Below are 19,524 nucleotides of genomic sequence, written 5' to 3'. Positions count from 1 at the left end.
TTAAGTCATCGTATTTAGAGCAGTAAAACAGAAAGTGAACTTCGTTTTCAATTTCATCTAGATCACAGAACAGACAATATCTCTCATCTTCAGGGGTGGCATTAAACCTGCCAGTCTCCAGTGCTAATGGTAATGTTCCTGACCTTATTTGAGCATATATATATATATATATATATATATACCTGTCGAATATCATCTATACTAGGCTCATCATACTCATCAACTACTTATCAATAGGATTGGTATATTTAAGATAGTCAAAATGTGTGTAGGATAGATTTGATTGGTTAATTGGTTACCTGCCATGTTGGTGTTATGGAGGACAGCGTTGCTCCACCTCCCAGCCGTGCCGTCTTCTGACCGCCCGGCCGCGCGGTCAGAAGACGTCCCGGCCGTACGGTCTTCTGACCGCCCGGCCGTGCGGCGGTCGTCCCGGTTGGCGCGGACGGTGAACTCGTACGGCGTGTTGGGCTTCAGGTTGTCAATGACCGTGTCACTGGTGGGACACGTCTGGTAGTTCCACTTCCTGTTCCGCTCCCTGTAGCGGATGGTGTAGAACCTTGATGGACGACATTATATACGTATACGGAGTTTTGTTAATTCGCACGCCGTCCATCTGTCCGTCCGAACCGTTCGTTCATTCATTTCATTCAGTTTTCTTAAATTATAACATATTTTGGAGTGAATAAATAATGAATGTGTAATTTTAAATGTAAAATTCCCCATCCACTGAGCCAAGCAGTTCTCCCATTGCGGTCCACTGGGGTTTGCTGTTGGTTGGTGCACCAGTATGATCGGTACACCTGAAAAAACTTGGAGCACGAACACCTCTGAGCTGCTGAAGAAGGCCCAGCAGAGACTCTACTTCCTGAGGGTGCTCAGGGGGAACAACATCACGCAGAGACTGCTGGTGTCGTTCTATCGGTGCTCCATAGAGAGCATACTGACGTACTGATATGTGTGTGGTACACCAGCTGTACAGTGGCACAGAGGAAAAAGCTCCAGGGGGTCATACATACAGCACAGAAGATCGTTGGCTGCCCTCTCCCCACACTGGAAGAACTACACAGAGACCGCTGTCATAAAAAAAACTCTGAACATTATGAAAGACACTTCCCACCCCGCTCACTCACTGTTTGAACTGCTGCCATCAGGCAGACGGTACAGAGTGATCAAGTCCAAGACCAACAGATTCAGTAACAGCTTCTATCCCACAGCGGTAGTTGCACTCAATGCTGCTAAAATATGATCTGTTACTGCAACACTTTTAGTTTTTTTTATCTGCTATCTTAAAGTACAATAAGGGTTTGTTGGTGCGATAACAGATGAAATTACATGTTTGTGCATAGTATGATCGGTACACCTGAAACATGCTGTTGGTTGGTGCACCAGTATGATCGGTACACCTGAAACATGCTGTTGGTTGGTGCACCAGTATGATCGGTACACCTGAAACATGCTGTTGGTTGGTGCACCAGTATGGTTGGTGAACCAGTATATGATCGGTACACCTGAAAAAACTAAGTGCGATTGTTGTGGCTCTTTGTTGGTTCCAAAGATATTCTTAATCGTTTCCTTAATGAATTCATCAAAATGAATCAGTCCCAGCCCTAATTCATCCATCCATCCATCATGTTTTTGAGGGCCACTATAGCCCCTGCAATGTCTGGCTTTCATATGGCAGCCAAGTCTATGGACTTTTAATGTTTAAAACAAACAGTTTGTTCCACAGTTTGGGAGCCAGGGATGGATGAGAACTCACCCGTCCTCCAGACAGTCGTCCAGCATGTCTCCCTCAGGGGGAGTCTTCAGGGATTTCCCCCAGGATAGAAGCACTGCGGTCGGGCTGACTGAGCCCTGCACGACCAGGTGCAGAGGCTCATCCAGATCCACCTTACCTGCACGCGCACGCACGCACGCACGCACGCACGCACACACGCACACACGCACACACGCGCACACACACACACACACACACACACACACACACACACACACACACACACACACACACACACACACACACACACACACACACACGACGGAGGCAACACACACATTTACTCAGCATAGCATGTATCTTCTCTCTAGTCAGTGGCGTGCACAGATACACTAGGGGGTGCTAGAGCACCCCCCTGCCCTTTTCATAGCAATGTGCCCTTTTGAAATAAAATAAAATATATATTTATATATTTTACAGTGTATACACTGTACACTTTGTGGACCCTGGTGACATTGATCAATTCTTGATTAAAAAAAAAAGCTTCTAATATATTATTTAGGCCCCAGAATCTATATAAATGTCACACTATTAAGGCATAACCGGCCCGGTTCCACGCGCTATACACAACAAGGTGCCCATTCTTTTCATTGTTGCATTTCCCTCACCCGTGCACTGCTTCTCCTCGTGGCTGCTGGGAACGGGCTGAACTGCGACCAGGTACTTTGGTTCAGCATCTGAAAACGTTGAGAATGATGTAAACAGTTGGTTCTTCACGCACGCATGTGTGCACGCACGCTTGTGCACGCACGCACGCGCGCGCACAAACACACAGTGTGGAATGTGTGAACTATTGTTTTGGAAAGTCAAAGTGTTGAAAAGGTTTCCTGAATCTGATGGTTGGTATGTGTAATCAGAGCTGTTGGATTCCTTGTGAGTGGTGAAGCCATCGCACGCACGCGCACACACACACACACACACACACACACACACACACACACACACACACACACACACACACACACACACACGCACACACGCATGACTATACTGTAGAGTAGGCTATAGTCCCCCCACACACACACACAAACGCAGACATTTTAACCACTTCAGGCAAACATGCTTCTCGTTCTGATCTACAGCTCACACAGATAATAAATAGCTGATCTACAAGCTCACACAGATAATAAATAGCTGATCTACAAGCTCACACAGATACAAATAGCTGATCTACAAGCTCACACAGATACAAATAGCTGATCTACAAGCTCACACAGATAATAAATAGCTGATCTACAAGCTCACACAGATACAAATAGCTGATCTACAAGCTCACACAGATACAAATAGCTGATCTACAAGCTCACACAGATAATAAATAGCTGATCTACAAGCTCACACAGATACAAATAGCTGATCTACAAGCTCACACAGATAATAAATAGCTGATCTACAAGCTCACACAGATACAAATAGCTGATCTACAAGCTCACACAGATAATAAATAGCTGATCTACAAGCTCACACATATAATACATAGCTGATCTACAAGCTCACACAGATAATACATAGCTGATCTACAAGCTCTCAACAAGATAAAATAAATGTCTGATCTACAAGCTCACAACAAGATAAAATAAATGTCTGATCTACAAGCTCTCAACCAGATAAAATAAATGTCTGATCTACAAGCTCACAACAATATAAAATAAATGTCTGATCTACAAGCTCTCAACCAGATAAAATAAATGTCTGATCTACAAGCTCACAACAAGATAAAATAAATGTCTGATCTACAAGCTCACAACAAGATGAAATAAATGTCTGATCTACAAGCTCACAACAAGATGAAATAAATGTCTGATCTACAAACTTACAACAAGATAAAATAAATGTCTGATCTACAAGCTCACAACAAGATAAAATAAATGTCTGATCTACAAGCTCACAACAAGATGAAATAAATGTCTGATCTAGAAGCTCTGGTTTTCTAGCTTTGCTTTACAACGGCTCCAAACATCTAGCTGTTTACCTTCACAGAGTTTGTATTTTATTGTATTCTTCTGCAGCGTAAACTTTGTCTTCGCTCACGCACGCGCGCGTGTGTGTGTGTGTGTGTGTGTGTGTGTGTGTGTGTGTGTGTGTGTGTGTGTGTGTGTGTGTGTGTGTGTGTGTGTGTGTGTGTGTGTGTGTGTGTGTGTGTGCGTGCGTGTGTGTGTGCGTAGCGCGCTGACAACAGGAATCAGATACTTGTGGGAAAGTGGATTAACGTTGATCCATGTTCTCTTTAGGATTGCGCGAGCGCGCACGCACGCTCGCACACACACACACACACACACACATACACACACTCTGAATGAGTACTCTACTTGCGTACAAGAGGTACTTTTTTATTTCGTTGCTTTAGTATTCAGCACTTTATACTTCAATACCCACTACAAGTATTTGAAAAAGTATTTAGTTACTTTTTAGATTTAAAGTGTTTTGCACACTGGACGAAAAGAAAAAATCTACCCAACTTTTTATTTTAGCAGTTTGCTGCACTGTGCTGCCAGATATTTCATCTATATAAAGTTTAGTGAGGTGTTGGTGACAGGCTGACAGCATAAAGATAGCTAGCTACTGTACTACTTACTGTACTGTATACTTTCGGATCTGCATGCAGCCAAAAAAGGACCAGTGTGCAACCACCTTTAGATTTCTATATTTTATTTTGTTTACAAGACCCTGTTTTCGTGATTTTGGTGATGCGCCATGATGCGAGCTTAATGTAGATCGACTCGTTAAAAAAAAATATATATATTTACTAAGTTAAAAAGTATCCGCACTTCTAAAACACTGGAGTGTGAAATGACAGGGCGGGTAGTGTGGGAAGATCCTGATGGGAGTTATATTATATATTAATGTATGTTATGACAGGGCAGAGACGCACTGTGTGGGTAGATCCATGGAGTTAAGTGGATTAAGGAGTGAAGAAACATCCCTTCTGAAAAAATAAATAAAAATGACAAATTGAACAACCCTGCAAATGTGCGGTAAAATCCGCGATTTATACCAACTCGTTTTGAAACGTAAATCACTATAGTCTGTTGGCTTGTGTCTAATGTAAATCTCAACGAAAGATGTATTATAACAATTATTATATTTTGTTAAAACTACCAAAACTACTATCATTTTGGTCCTCCCGGGACTACTAGTTAGAGTGGGTTCCAGCAGGTGGCGCCGTTGGGGTGGACACTTGGTCTCAGAGGTCATACATCACGAAGAGAGGCGTGAAACAGACCCATTTAAAACAAAGGACTCCAACCCTCACTCGATGGGATGGATGTCCCTGTAGTACTATCCATCGCTGAGAGCGATTCAAACCATGTTTTCTAACCCTGTGAGTTTTAAAGGGACACTTCACCCATTTTGCAAAAAAATATATGTTAATGACGTTTAGGAGCTTTAGAACACTTTCCTGGGGGTCTTTATGTGTGTAATATGTGGTTTTAGATATTTTAGATTGTAGCAGTGAGCCTGTTGTCTCTGATGTCATGGACACTGGGCTCACTTCCTTCCTGGACTACATGTTGTCTCAGTAAGACAGCTCTCCCCCCTATCCACAAGGAGGAGCAGTGCACCAAAGAATTATGGGAATTGTAGTCCAGGAAGGTAGTGAGACCAGTGTCCATGACATCAGAGACAACAGGCTCACTGCTACAATCTAAAATATCTAAAACCACATATTACACACATAAATACCCCCAGGAAAGTGATCTAAAGCTTCTAAACGTCATTAACATATATCTTTTTGCAAAAAGGGTGAAGTGTCCCTTTAACTTGACTTCAGTTCTAGAAGCTGTAGTTTCAAAACTATTAACCAATACGTCAATATTATGATTCCCTGCTTGCATATGACATGGGGGAAAAAAATAGTCACAGATATCTACTCCTTCAACAGAGACAGACAGACGTAAAGTTGTGTTGTCACATGGTTACAGGCGAGTTGAGACCCGCTGTGACCTCGAAAGGCCCTCATTTATCACGCACGCACGGCCGCACGCCCACACGCACGCACGCACGCACACACACACACACACACACACACACTTCAAAGGACTTTATTGGCATGAGAAAACATAAGTTTACATTGCCAAAGCAAAAAGTGGAGCACGTGCGCACGCGCGCACGCGCGCACACACACACACACACACACACGCACACACACACACACACACACACACACACACACAGGTCTTTGCTGCTGGTGACTGATATGTCCTTCTAATGAATACTAGACTCCCTGAAAACACATGTCTCTGCTTGACTGATATTGTCCTTCTAATTGGAAACACACGTCTCTGCTTCTCATGGTGACTGATATTGTCCTAATTAATGTTAAGACTCATTGAAAACAGCACGTCTCTGCTTCCGGCGACCGATATTGTCCTTCAAACTGAATGTTTATAGACTTATTAGAGTGTCGACTGATGTACAGTAGCACACACACACCTATACTGTACATGTTGAATGCATTCATGTCTGTGCCAAATTCTGCAGGGGAACGAGATTAGCGTGCGTGTGTGTGTGCTCGTGCGCCTGACTGCGTGCGTGCGTGCGTGTGTGTGTGTGTGTGTGTGTGCTCGTGCGCCTGACTGCGTGCGCGCGTGTGTGTGTGCGTGTGTGCTCGTGCGCCTGACTGCGTGCGTGTGTGCTCGTGCACCTGCGTGTGTGCGTGTGCTCGTGCGCCTACGTGCGTGTGTGCATGCGTGCGTGCGTCTTACCGACTTCGGTCTGGTATGTGTGTCCGTCCTCTGGCAGGAGGATGAACTGCTTGTCGATCATGTTTCCTCCTCCGTATCCCAGGATGTATCCCTGCAGCCTCATGTCCGCCGCGGGCCGCACGAACTGCAGCACGATGCTGTCCGCCGTGGCCCGGATGCGCACACGCAGTCTCTGCCTACTCCCTGACACGCACGCACGCGCACGCACACGCACACGCACACACACACACACACACACACACACACACACACACACACACACACACACACACACACACACAGTTAATAATAATAATAATAATCTTTATTGTCCCGAAGGATATTTGTCTTCACAATCTGTTCAACACCCACATCAAAAACAACACAGAGCACATAACACCAAGACAGTACAAAAAAAACAAAACATGAGGTCCCCACAAGCTGTGTACAGAACCATCCTATCGGCGGGGCTTTTTGATTGATTGATTGAAATCTTTATTAACAGTTTGCAGAATTACAGTACATTTCAAGCACAAACTCAATACAAAGACTGTTAACTGTGAGTGGACGACCCAATTAAGCCTTACACTTGTTTACAACAGGGTCCACATTGTTCAATTCATCAAAACATTTAGAGACAAAACAAATAGACACTTCTATGTAGTTAAAGAACAGAACAGGAATTCATCATATAGGAAGCGAAAAGGGAAAAAAATATATATACAGTGAGGGGAACAGGGGGATAAAAGAAAAGAAAACGAAAGACAGAGTGTAGGGTGCCTGCACACAACACCATGCGTTGATGCCATGTGTGCATATGTGCAGGCACCCAACACCACGTCCATACAAAAACATAGTACAATCCAGATAAACATTCAGCTTTTACAGAGGCCAGTTTCGAATTGCAGCCATCCGTAGGTGCCCTTTGAGAGCAGTTTTGAAGGAGCCAAGGGATTCACATGTCTTAATGACTGTTGGTAGGGCGTTCCACATTTTGGTCGCATAGGAGCGAAAATAATTTTGTCCCTTGTTTGTGCCGAATCTGGGTTGTACATGGTTTGTTGCACTCCCTCTGGTGTTGTGGGTGTGGACTTCGTTTACATTAAGGAAGTATTTAGACAGGTATATGGGTATCTTGGTGGTGTATCTAATCTTGTGGACCAGACCCATTGCAAGATGCTGTACTCTGTCGTCGACCCTAAGCCATCCCAGCCTGTCAAAGTGGGCAGGGGTGAGGTGGGTTCGGGGGGTGAGGCCAAGTAGGAGCCTGACCAGTTTGTTTTGGGAGGTCTGGAGCCTTGTTTTAAGGGCAGTTTGTTTAATGCCGCGATGGCTGAGGGGACAAAACTACTAAACCTACTAAAACGGACCTTTTTCCATGGCAAGGTTCTGTATCTTTGTCCAGATGGCATGAGGTTAAATAAACGATACAGAGGGTGGTCAGTGTCATTTGATATCGAGAGTGCTAGTCGTGTGATGGCGTTATTGTTCATATCAGAAAGTGTGGGTGTAGGAAGTCCGATGATTTTGGAAGCAATACGGGTGATACTGAAAAGTTTGTTCCTGTTAGGCATGGACAGTATGGTGTAGAAACATGCAGAACAGTACAACAGAACAGGTTGAATAATGCTTTTGTACAATAATAGCAGAAGATGAGGGAGCAACAGATAATGATCTTATAGTTTACGGATTACATGGAGTCTTTGCTGAAAGCGTGACTGGATAGATGTAATGTGTTGATCAAACCTGAGTCTATTGTCCAGTGTGAGTCCAAGATATGTGAAGCTGTCTACCTGTTCTATTGTTTTACCATTAATGAGGAGTGGGTGAAGTCCAGTTAAAAGATGGAGTGCCGTGATTTTTGAGCTTTTTCTGTGTTCTGTATGTGTCTTATGGATGGAGTTAACATTACTCTAATAGACCTCCAGGTGTGGTTTAATAGAATATTTAAATATGTCTTCTCTGTGCATGTTTCTTCCCGAAAAGCTGAAAGCCTTTGAGTCAAAAAGGCCCAATCGAAATGACAGTGATATATAGTGATATAATCACAATATTATCGCCTCCGCTAAACCCTCCCCCCTTTATCATACGACAACAGCGGTGGGTGCGGATCCCACCAGGTAAACCCAGGCAGACTTATAATGAACTGATGGATGTGGCCAGCCACACATACAAACTCCATTCCATCTTCAATGTATGTCCACACACAGGGAAAGCATATATATACATACATGGACACAAATGTTTTAGGAGCGGTGAAGATTACATTCACAAACTCATGTCCTCGTGACACACAACAACACGCATGTTCACTCAGCACTCCATGGGGCACAAGTATAATGGCGGCTTTGGGCATCCCAAGTTGTGGAAACCCTCCACCAACCAACCAGCCTGTGGGTATGTTATGTCCTATACAGGCTGGATCACCAGGAGGAAACAAAGTTTAGTCTTTTAGTCTTAAGTTTAGTCTTAGCACTGCCGCTTTGTCTCTGCAGTTGTTCTCCTATGGGCCTAGAAGTCAGTCCACCCACTGCTATTCTAGAAGTCAGTCCACCCACTGCTATTCTAGAAGTGAGTCCACCCACTAGTTATTCTAGAAGTGAGTCCACCCACTGCTATTCTAGAAGTGAGTCCACCCACTAGTTATTCTAGAAGTGAGTCCACCCACTGCTATTCTTGAAGTGAGTCCACCCACTGCTATTCTTGAAGTGAGTCCACCCACTGCTATTCTAGAAGTGAGTCCACCCACTAGTTATTCTAGAAGTGAGTCCACCCACTGCTATTCTTGAAGTGAGTCCACCCACTGCTATTCTTGAAGTGAGTCCACCCACTGCTATTCTAGAAGTGAGTCCACCCACTGCTATTCTAGAAGTGAGTCCACCCACTGCTATTCTAGAAGTGAGTCCATCCACTGCTATTCTAGAAGTCAGTCCACCCACTGCTATTCTAGAAGTCAGTCCAACCACTGCTATTCTAGAAGTGAGTCCATCCACTGCTGTTCTAGAAGTGAGTCCATCCACTGCTATTCTGGAAGTCAGTCCACCCACTGCTATTCTAGAAGTCAGTCCACCCACTGCTATTCTGGAAGTCAGTCCACCCACTGCTATTCTAGAAGTGAGTCCACCCACTGCTATTCTAGAAGTGAGTCCATCCACTGCCATTCTAGAAGTCAGTCCACCCACTGCTATTCTAGAAGTCAGTCCATCCACTGCTATTCTGGAAGTCAGTCCATCCACTGCTATTCTAGAAGTCAGTCCACCCACTGCTATTCTAGAAGTGAGTCCATCCACTGCTATTCTGGAAGTCAGTCCATCCACTGCTATTCTGGAAGTGAGTCCATCCACTGCTATTCTAGAAGTCAGTCAATCCACTGCTGTTCTAGAAGTGAGTCCACCCACTGCTATTCTAGAAGTGAGTCCACCCACTGCTATTCTAGAAGTCAGTCAATCCACTGCTGTTCTAGAAGTGAGTCCACCCACTGCTATTCTAGAAGTGAGTCCACCGACTGCTATTCTAGAAGTGAGTCCACCCACTGCTATTCTGGAAGTCAGTCCTTCCACTGCTATTGACTACTATGCTATTGCTATTGCTAATTGCTAATGCTATTGCTACATTGACAATGGTATACAACGGGGCAGTTTAACGTCATGCCCAGGACGACAGACGGATGGATGAATGAATGGATGAATGGATGAATGAATGAATGAGTGAATGAATGGCTCCAGTGTTCTGTTATGCTCTGTTCTGTCTAACAAGATGTTTCCACATGTCTACTGCTGTCTGCCAACACCTCCAAATGTCACAACGTGTGTGTGTGTGTGTGTGTGTGTGTGTGTGTGTGTGCGCGTGTGTGTGCGTGTGTGTGTGTCTCTTGGCAGCGTCACAAAGCTTCTAAACTTCTGTTAGTTGTTCTTGGCACGATCTCGGTGATGGGAGGGGGAGCACACACTATAAGAAGTATACTCTAAAATAAGTATTTTTTTCTCGTTTACTTAACTAAAGAGTATAGCGATACTTGTTTTTGAACCTTTTGAGAGAAGCAACGAGCCAATGTGACACGTTTAGAGAATAGAATAACAGAATAACAGAAGAACAAAATAGGGCTTAAGTGAGGTTAATGTGTAATCTAAAGCTGCGTTGGACGGTTATAGAAGCGATTACATACAAAGTCCATTGACTTTGTATGTAATCGCACCGCTCTAACCTTAGACGTTAGTCGCGCGAACGGGACCTGGCGCAAAACTAAGAACCGAGGCGAATAATATACATATTAACGTCTGAACGCACCTTTATACCCTCTGATGTTTCCAGTGTTTCCAGGGAGCAAACAAACATGCACAATATCAGCACCATTAATCCAAACAGAGCCATATCGTTAGTATTAAATTACACGGCATCGTTCATTCATTAATTAATTCACCGTTATAAACTGCCGGCATTTTTCAGTGAAACATACACTGAAACAACTGGCCCCCTATACGACGAGGGCCCGCATGGGAAATGATTCTCCGTTCATTTTCCTCATAGAATTTTCAAAAAGTATTTATTTAAAGGGATTGTGACATTAAAAAAAAAGGTTTTGGATTTTTTTTTAGGTTTTCTAATCTCAATTGCACCCAAAAAACATGGACTTTTAACATTCAGTAGATTTTCTGTGATCTGGGGTTTTCTGGTTCAAACAGGTGCTCTGATTTGCCGGCAGTTTGTGATGTAAGAGCCTGCAAATCCCATATATGTCAATGGGATTTGCCAGCAGATGTCACTGTTTTCACTGTGTTTGCCGGTTTTCATTGTAGCTCAAAAGGCTTCCAAACCCCAAAGAAAACTTCAGACCACAGAAAATCCACTGAATGTTCAAAGTTCAGGTTTTTTTGGGTGTAATTGAAGTCATAAAACCTAAAAGAAAAAAGAAAAAGAAAAATAAATGAAAATGAATGTCATAAAACCTTTAAAGACTTTTTAAGCGTCGTATACACAAAGCCAACTCTTGTCGTGACAAATCACGGCAACAAACATTTTTCTGGGGCCGATGCATTGCGGGAATCATTTCCTGGGCCTGGCGTTGTCATGACAGGGGGCGGCGGGACTGCGACTGCTCTATATGTTGTTGTTTTATAGCAAAGAAATAAATACCCTGATATTTAAGTATACAGTATGGTAGAAGTTATATTACTAATGCACGCCCCTGCATGTAAAGTTAGCATAAGGTTAGGCTATAGAGTTACTTATAATCCCATTTCTTATGGCAAGCATGGCCGTACATGTTTATAAATACAGGATATGTCAGCGTGTGTGTGTGTGTGTGTGTGTGTGTGTGTGTGTGTGTTCTGTAATGTAGCCCTGAGGCTGTCGAATAAAACACTTTTTATGAGGTCTTCCATCCTATCCTCCTCTCCCTCTCCCTCTCCCTCTCTCCCTCTCCATCCCTCTCTCCCTCCCCCACTCTCTCTCTCCCTTCCTCTCTCTCTCTCTCTCTTTCTCTCTCTCTCCCTCTCTCTCTCTCTCACCTCACAAAATCCCATCAGTGCCCATCAGCAGTGTTGTTTTTGGCAGGAGGTTTTTGATTTTAGTTTTAGTCGTATACTATAGCCTCTCGACTAAATAATCCTAAGATTTTAGTCGACTAAATCTACAGTTGATTTAGTCGACTAAAATGTATATTCTGGCGGGCCTTGATGCCGTCGTAATGGCTGTTTTTAAACTTGCTGAAAAAATTGCAGATCTACACAAGCTCACAATGAGTCGCAGCATGCAACAAAGTGTAAAAATGACTTGATACGTACATGGATCTCTTGTCCACTATAGCCCCTTCCTAACATTTTTAGTCTAGTTTTTATTTGTTGACGGAATTGTCAATATATTTAGTCTTTAGTTTTTGTCATCATAGCTTACTTTTCATTTAGTTTTCGTCAGTGGGTTAAAGGTTGTCGACGAACAATTTCCGTCTTAGTTTTCGTCGACGAAAACAACACTGCCCACATCAGCTCTGTGGGGAAAGTAGTTGCGTTACACCACAATGTGTAACCAATAGATTACCATGTTACACAAATGTGTTACCCTGCATGCTGTGAAGTCAATTTAAAAATGGAGAAGAAGTGAAGCAGGCAGCATGAGATGGAAGTCGGAAGATGTTCATCAGCTCTGTGTTATTTTAAAGTACAAAGTCCCGCATAGCCAGGAGCGACATGACTTGACCGCCATATAGCGGCCTAGCCAATAACGGCACAACCTCTCACATTTTAGAGTTATAACCTACAGTGTATACTGTTACAGAACATGCATTGAATAATGGGTGGGGGGGACAGAGGCGCGGTCGTCGAACCTCTCTGGGAGGTATATAAAAGAAAGCCCTCGAGACGTTCTCGGCACCGTGCCTTTGATCAACTGTTTGGTTGTTCCGCTTATCTAAAATGCAAACACCCCTAGAGGTGTGATTCAGCATGGAGACAGCACAGCACAGTATATATAGGTATGGCCCCAAAGGGATTATAATCAGCATGCCACTACTTCACCCTGGCTTCAGTTCTGAGGCCTTAATTCTGCCTCCTCCTCACCCACGCGGGTGGCACTTGAACCATCAGGCCTATTATGTAAACACACTTCAGAACGTACGTGTATATCCAAACGCATTACTGAATAATATGGGCTATGTTGAATTATGGGTTCCAAACATTCTATACGTGTTACACCAATATGATATGATTATACCATCAACTCTTAGCTTATACGTACTGTATGATTCCTGATTACATTTATGTATTTTACAATTTTTATGTATTTGATGTAGGCCTATTACAATGTGTTGTTCTTGCTTACTGTGATGTGTCTACTACTAGTATTATTCTCTCTCTCAGTGCGTGCGTGCGTGCGTGCGTGCGTAAAACTTCAGAATGTGTGGTGTGATGCTGTGTCAAACAGAGTCAGTGTTAATGATACTAATGAAGGCTCTGTTCCATTCTGGTCAAACAGAGTCAGCGTTAATGATACTAATGAAGGCTCTGTTCCTTTCGGGTCAAACAGAGTCAGTGATAATGATACTAATGAAGGCTCTGTTCCATTCTGGTCAAACAGAGTCAGTGTTAATGATACTAATGAAGGCTCTGTTCCATTCGGGTCAAACAGAGTCAGTGTTAATGATACTAATGAAGGCTCTGTTCCTTTCGGGTCAATAACAGAGTCAGTGTTAATGATACTAATGAAGGCTCTGTTCCATTCTGGTCAAACAGAGTCAGTGATAATGATACTAATGAAGGCTCTGTTCCATTCTGGTCAAACAGAGTCAGTGTTAATGATACTAATGAAGGCTCTGTTCCATTCGGGTCAAACAGAGTCAGTGTTAATGATACTAATGAAGGCTCTGTTCCTTTCGGGTCAATAACAGAGTCAGTGTTAATGATACTAATGAAGGCTCTGTTCCATTCTGGTCAAACAGAGTCAGCGTTAATGATACTAATGAAGGCTCTGTGTCATGTTCTCCACACCCGCGACTCGACGGCGCAAACCATCACTCACCGTCCACCCTCAATTATAGATGGACACTCTTATTAAAGGGTCAACCCAAATCATATAAATAAAACAAACGTTTATGAAGAAAATCATTCTCTCAAAGTCTATTTCTATATATACGGAACATCTGGCGCTCACACAAATCGTATGGCGACAGACACACACACACACACTTGAAAACACAAAACACACACACGCGCGCACACACACACACACACACACACACGTGACAGAGAGGTACAGTATATTATGTCACATGGCAAAAACAGCAACCTGGGATATCATGTGACTTATGAAAACAAGTAATAACGCACGCGCGCGCGCGCACACACACACACACACACACACACACACACACACACACACACACACACACGCGCACAAGCCTGTTAAAGTTCCAGATGTTATATTATAAACCCAAAGACAGCTGTTTCCCCGTCAGTCACTGTGTGTGTGTGTGTGTGTGTGTGTGTGTGTGTGTGTGTGTGTGTGAGAGAGAGAGAGACAGACACACACATGCACGCTCTCCCTCTGTGTGTGTGTGTGTGTGAGAGAGAACTTTGATGTCTCTCTCTCATCCACATTCCATTGTGTTGAACTCCAACACAAACACAACTCATTGTTCTTAACGAGGTAGTAATTAGACAAATCAGCTCACTGTAACTTAACGAGGTAGTAATAAGACGTTCAGCTCGTCGTAACTTAACGAGGTAGTAATTAGACGACCAGCTCGTTGTAACTTAACGAGGTGGTAATTAGACCACCACCAGCTCGTTGATCAGCTCATTGCATGACTTCAATACAGGGTATATGCGTAAAGTGAGTGGCCAATCGAGTGGCAAAGTGAGTTAAGGTCGTTTAACTTTGTTTAATGCAATCAGATAATACATTTCTTTCAGTAGGCGTTCCCGCATAACTTATGGGTACGATGATGATGATGTCATCATGCACATACCGTAACCTCCATTAGATGACCAGCCCGTTGTAACTCCTTAACGAGGTGGTAATTAGACGATCAGCTCGTTATAACTTAATGAGGTGGTAATTAGACGATCAGGCTGTTGTTCTTCTTAACGCGGAGCAGATGTGTGTAACCTGCACAGCTGAGACTACGTCTGCAGGTCGTGAGCAGGTCAACAAACAACCTGTTTTGGGACTTATTGGGTTCGTCGTCGTAATTTTTCATGGATTTCACAATGCCACGCCAGAAGACTTCCTGGTCCTTCATTGGCATCCCCATATTTCCTGCTTACTGATGCATGTGTCCCTACTATAGCGATGACATCAGGGAACGACAGCTTTCTATACCTCTGGTCTGCTTTGAGGCATGAGGACTCCAGAGAAGAAGGGAAGATATATAACCTCATGGTATCAGCTCTGTGTATATAGCAGTGGCCCGGCAAGCTGTGTTCTTCTGGATCGGACTATAGTGAAGAAACACGGGGAAGGTTGACGTATATTAGATTTGTCGATGCAGGGTGGCTCTTCCAAGAGAGATTTCGCATTATTGGGTTATATAGGCATCCTATAAGTTCAAAACCAACCAGTCTGCGGGGCAATGTCCCGGGCTGGAACACTAGCAGAGGAAACAAAGTTCCCAGTCCACTCCCGGATTGCCGTCCAGTGTCAATTAAGGCGCTCTCGGTAGCGTAGCTGGTCCCATCATGGGCCACTGTGGACGGATACAGCGCTATAGAAGGCCAGGCCAGGCCAGGCCCAACGCCTCTCTTCCTGGTATATAGCTGGCAGCGTCGGCTGTCGGCATGAGCCAGCGCCTTTCTTGTGTGCGAGCTTTGCTGATCGTGTTGAAGCACACTGCAAAATGCATGCTTAATAATATATCTGCACCCACACCCTGCACATTAAAGGGGGTATAGTTATAATGGAGCAGTTTAACGACAGGCTTTTATGAGCAGGAGGGCGCTGCTTTGGATATCTTCTTCACTATAACACGCACATTCACTCGTGCACTGTGTTGGCTCAAACGGCTTATAAACCTCTCATGGTTATCACTGTTTCAGAGGGTTCGTGGACCCCACGCTGGGGGTCCGACCTGCCCCACGCTGGGGGTCTGACGTGCCTCACGGCTGTGGACAAATCGTCTCTCTGTTGATCACAACGCATGTGTGTGTGTGTGTGTGTGTGTGTGTGTGTGTGTGTGTGTGTGTGTGTGTGTGTGTGTGTGTGTGTGTAACTAATAAAGTGAGGTATGTTGGTTGTAACAGTAAATATTTGTAGAGGACAGTAAAAAATAAGTGGGGTAAAAAGCACTGTTACGTGCACACACACACACACACAGTACAGTACACACCAGGAGCACATGTGCGCACAATTACGCATGCAATACACACACACACACACACACACACACACACACACACACACACACACACACACACACACACACACACACACAATGCATCTCTCTCTCTCTGTATGTCTTTCTCTCTCAGTGCTTCCATATGAGGTCATGTTATTTCAACACTGCATGTCGCTCTGCAAGGACACACTCGCTCACACAGCGCGTGTATTGTACTTGTGTACACACACACACACACACACACACACACACACACACACACACACACACACACGCACAGAACTGCAAGAAACTGACCTGTAAGGGTCCATTTGGTTCCATGTGTACACACTCTGAGTTACAGACCTGTAGCCTAAGGTTCAATTTGGTTCCATTCTGTACACTCTCAGAGTTACAGACATGTAATAAGGGTCCATTTGGAACACCCTTGAGGAACCACACTTTGAGACCCACTGGTGTAGCAGAGTGTTTCAACATGACTCTGTTTGACCAGAATGGAACATAGCCTTCAATAGCATCATTAACACTGACACTGTTTGACCAGAATGGAACATAGCCTTCAATAGCATCATTAACGCTGACTCTGTTTGACAAGAATGGAACAGAGCCTTCATTAGTATCATTAACACTGACACTGTTTGACCAGAATGGAACATAGCCTTCAATAGCATCATTAACGCTGACTCTGTTTGACCAGAATGTGGAACAGAGCCTTCATTAGTATCATTAACGCTGACTCTGTTTGACCAGAATGGAACAGAGCCTTCATTAGTATCATTAACACTGACTCTGTTTGACCAGAATGGAACAGAGCCTTCATTAGTATCATTAACGCTGACTCTGTTTGACCAGAATGGAACAGAGCCTTCATTAGTATCATTAACGCAGACTCTGTTTGACCAGCATGGAACAGAGCCTTCATTAGTATCATTAACACTGACTCTGTTTGACCAGAATGCGGAACAGAGCCTTCATTAGTATAATTAACGCTGACTCTGTTTGACCAGCATGGAACAGAGCCTTCATTAGTATCATTAACACTGACTCTGTTTGACCAGAATGGAACAGAGCCTTCATTCATTAACACTGACTCAATTTATGTAATTAAATTATTTCAGCACCTGCACTTTACTTGAGTATTTGTACTTCTGGATACTTTTTGATTTCCACGCACCAATCAATCTGTAATTTTCTCTATTATTGATATTTATTAATTCTGTAGAAAGTTTTTGGCTTTTTTTTGCATTGTATAAATTGTTAATCTGTCTTCATAAGCAAACACACCTGTACCTGATTGCAGCGTACGCACGCACACACACACACACACACACACACACACACACACACACACACACACACACACACAGTGGAGTGCCTCCATGAACAACGGCACCAGGTCAATATATAGCATCAATCTACAATATATCAAAAATAATAACAATCTGTGTGTCTCTGTGCATCACAACAGACACTGAGGTCTCGATGGGCAAGTACAGGACTATACAGGTCAGGTCATGTTGTATACAGGACTATACAGGTCATGTTGTACACAGGACTATACAGGTCATGTTGTATACAGGACTATACAGGTCATGTTGTATACAGGACTATACAGGTCATGTTGTATACAGGACTATACAGGTCATGTTGTATACAGGACTATACAGGTCATGTTGTACAGGACTATACAGGTCATGTTGTATACAGGACTATACAGGTCATGTTGTACAGGACTATACAGGTCATGTTGTACAGGACTATACAGGTCATGTTGTATACAGGACTATACAGGTCATGTTGTATACAGGACTATACAGGTCATGTTGTATACAGGACTATACAGGTCATGTTGTACACAGGACTATACAGGTCATGTTGTACAGGACTATACAGGTCATGTTGTATACAGGACTATACAGGTCATGTTGTACACAGGACTATACAGGTCATGTTGTATACAGGACTATACAGGTCATGTTGTATACAGGACTATACAGGTCATGTTGTACAGGACTATACAGGTCATGTTATACAGCATCTTGCAATGGGTCTGGTCCACAAGATTCGATACACCACCAAGATACCCATGTACCGGTCTAGATACTTCCTTAATGTAAACGAAGTCCACACCCTGCACAACACCAGAGGGAGTGCATCAAACCATGTGCAGCCCAGATTCGGCACAAACAAGGGACTAAAATCACTTCGCTCCTATGCCACCAACATGTGGAACGCCCTACCAACAGTCATTGAGACATGTGAATCCCTTGACTCCTTCAAATCCGCTCTCAAAAGGCACCTACAGTACGGACGGCTGCAATTCGAAACTGGCCCCCTGCACCAACCCACCCCTTTTCCCCCTCACTGTATACGTTTCTTTTCCCTTTTTATATACCTCCTTTATGATGAATTCCCGTTCTGCTCTTTGGCTTTATAGAAGTGTATTATTTGTACGTCTCTAAATGTCTTGATGAATTGAACAAGGTGGACCCTCTTGTAAACAAGTGTAATTTTGGTCGTCCACTCACAGTTAAAGTATTTGTATTGAGTTTGTGCTTGAATTGTACTGTAATTCTGCAAACTGTTCATACATATTTCAATCAATCAATCAATCAATCAATAAATCAGTTGTACTTCTTGCTCACACGTCTTAATTGCCCAAAAAGTAGATTGTCCACTATAAAAATTAATGATGTGGTAACATTTGAATTACTGTTCAAATATATTTTTCTTTTAGTTTTTACTTTCTACTAGGGAATTCTGGGGCTGTGCAATAAAAAATGTCCTATATAACTCAATGTTTAGGCCAAATATATACATACAGTAGCTATGAATATGACTATGGTTTCTCACAGTAAAGTGTATAGCAATAGTGTAAGACTGATCTCTCGTGTTGCGTTTATAAACAGGTGCGTCCTCCGCTCAAACGCACACTTCATGCCCCGTTGAGCACATATAGGGTTGGGCAACTCGCAAACCATACTCCACCTGGCCAGAGGTGTCATTTACCTGACAATTAAGGGCAGGTGGGCAACCCTTAAATGTCAACACCTGTATACATGATCGTTATCGTATACAGGCCTATAATTATCTTAGCAGTGTGTCTCTGTGCATTAAGGCAGCTTTCACTGCGCAAAAAATGGAATGGAATAATGGATGTGTATATTACAGGAAACTCCCGTTAAACTTTCCAACAAACTCCGGTAAACTGACGAATTGTATACCATCGCAAT

At 43.4% G+C, this 19,524-nt stretch overlaps 1 protein-coding gene across 8 annotated transcripts in view; it reads right to left on the bottom strand.

Annotated features, from left to right (window-relative positions):
* Nucleotides 1-19,524, bottom strand: part of LOC308311508 (target of Nesh-SH3-like) — a 51,190-nt gene that overhangs the window by 31,094 nt on the left and 572 nt on the right. For all 8 annotated transcript variants that reach the window (XR_013963658.1, XM_080758203.1, XM_080758204.1 and 5 more), the window contains exons 2-5: nucleotides 6,487-6,669; nucleotides 2,389-2,457; nucleotides 1,763-1,898; nucleotides 300-559 (exon numbers count right to left, since the gene is read on the bottom strand). Coding sequence is in view for 7 of the 8 variants with exons in the window: in XM_080758203.1 (XP_080614329.1) it covers nucleotides 300-559; nucleotides 1,763-1,898; nucleotides 2,389-2,457; nucleotides 6,487-6,669 (648 nt within the window). In the remaining variant the exon portion in view is untranslated. The remainder of the gene's footprint in view (nucleotides 1-299; nucleotides 560-1,762; nucleotides 1,899-2,388; nucleotides 2,458-6,486; nucleotides 6,670-19,524) is intronic.

Source organism: Protomyctophum bolini (assembly GCF_963924005.1).
Source record: "Protomyctophum bolini genome assembly, chromosome: 24".
In the NCBI taxonomy this organism is placed as follows: Eukaryota; Metazoa; Chordata; class Actinopteri; order Myctophiformes; family Myctophidae; genus Protomyctophum; species Protomyctophum bolini.
This window is presented reverse-complemented; position numbering and strand designations above follow the sequence as displayed.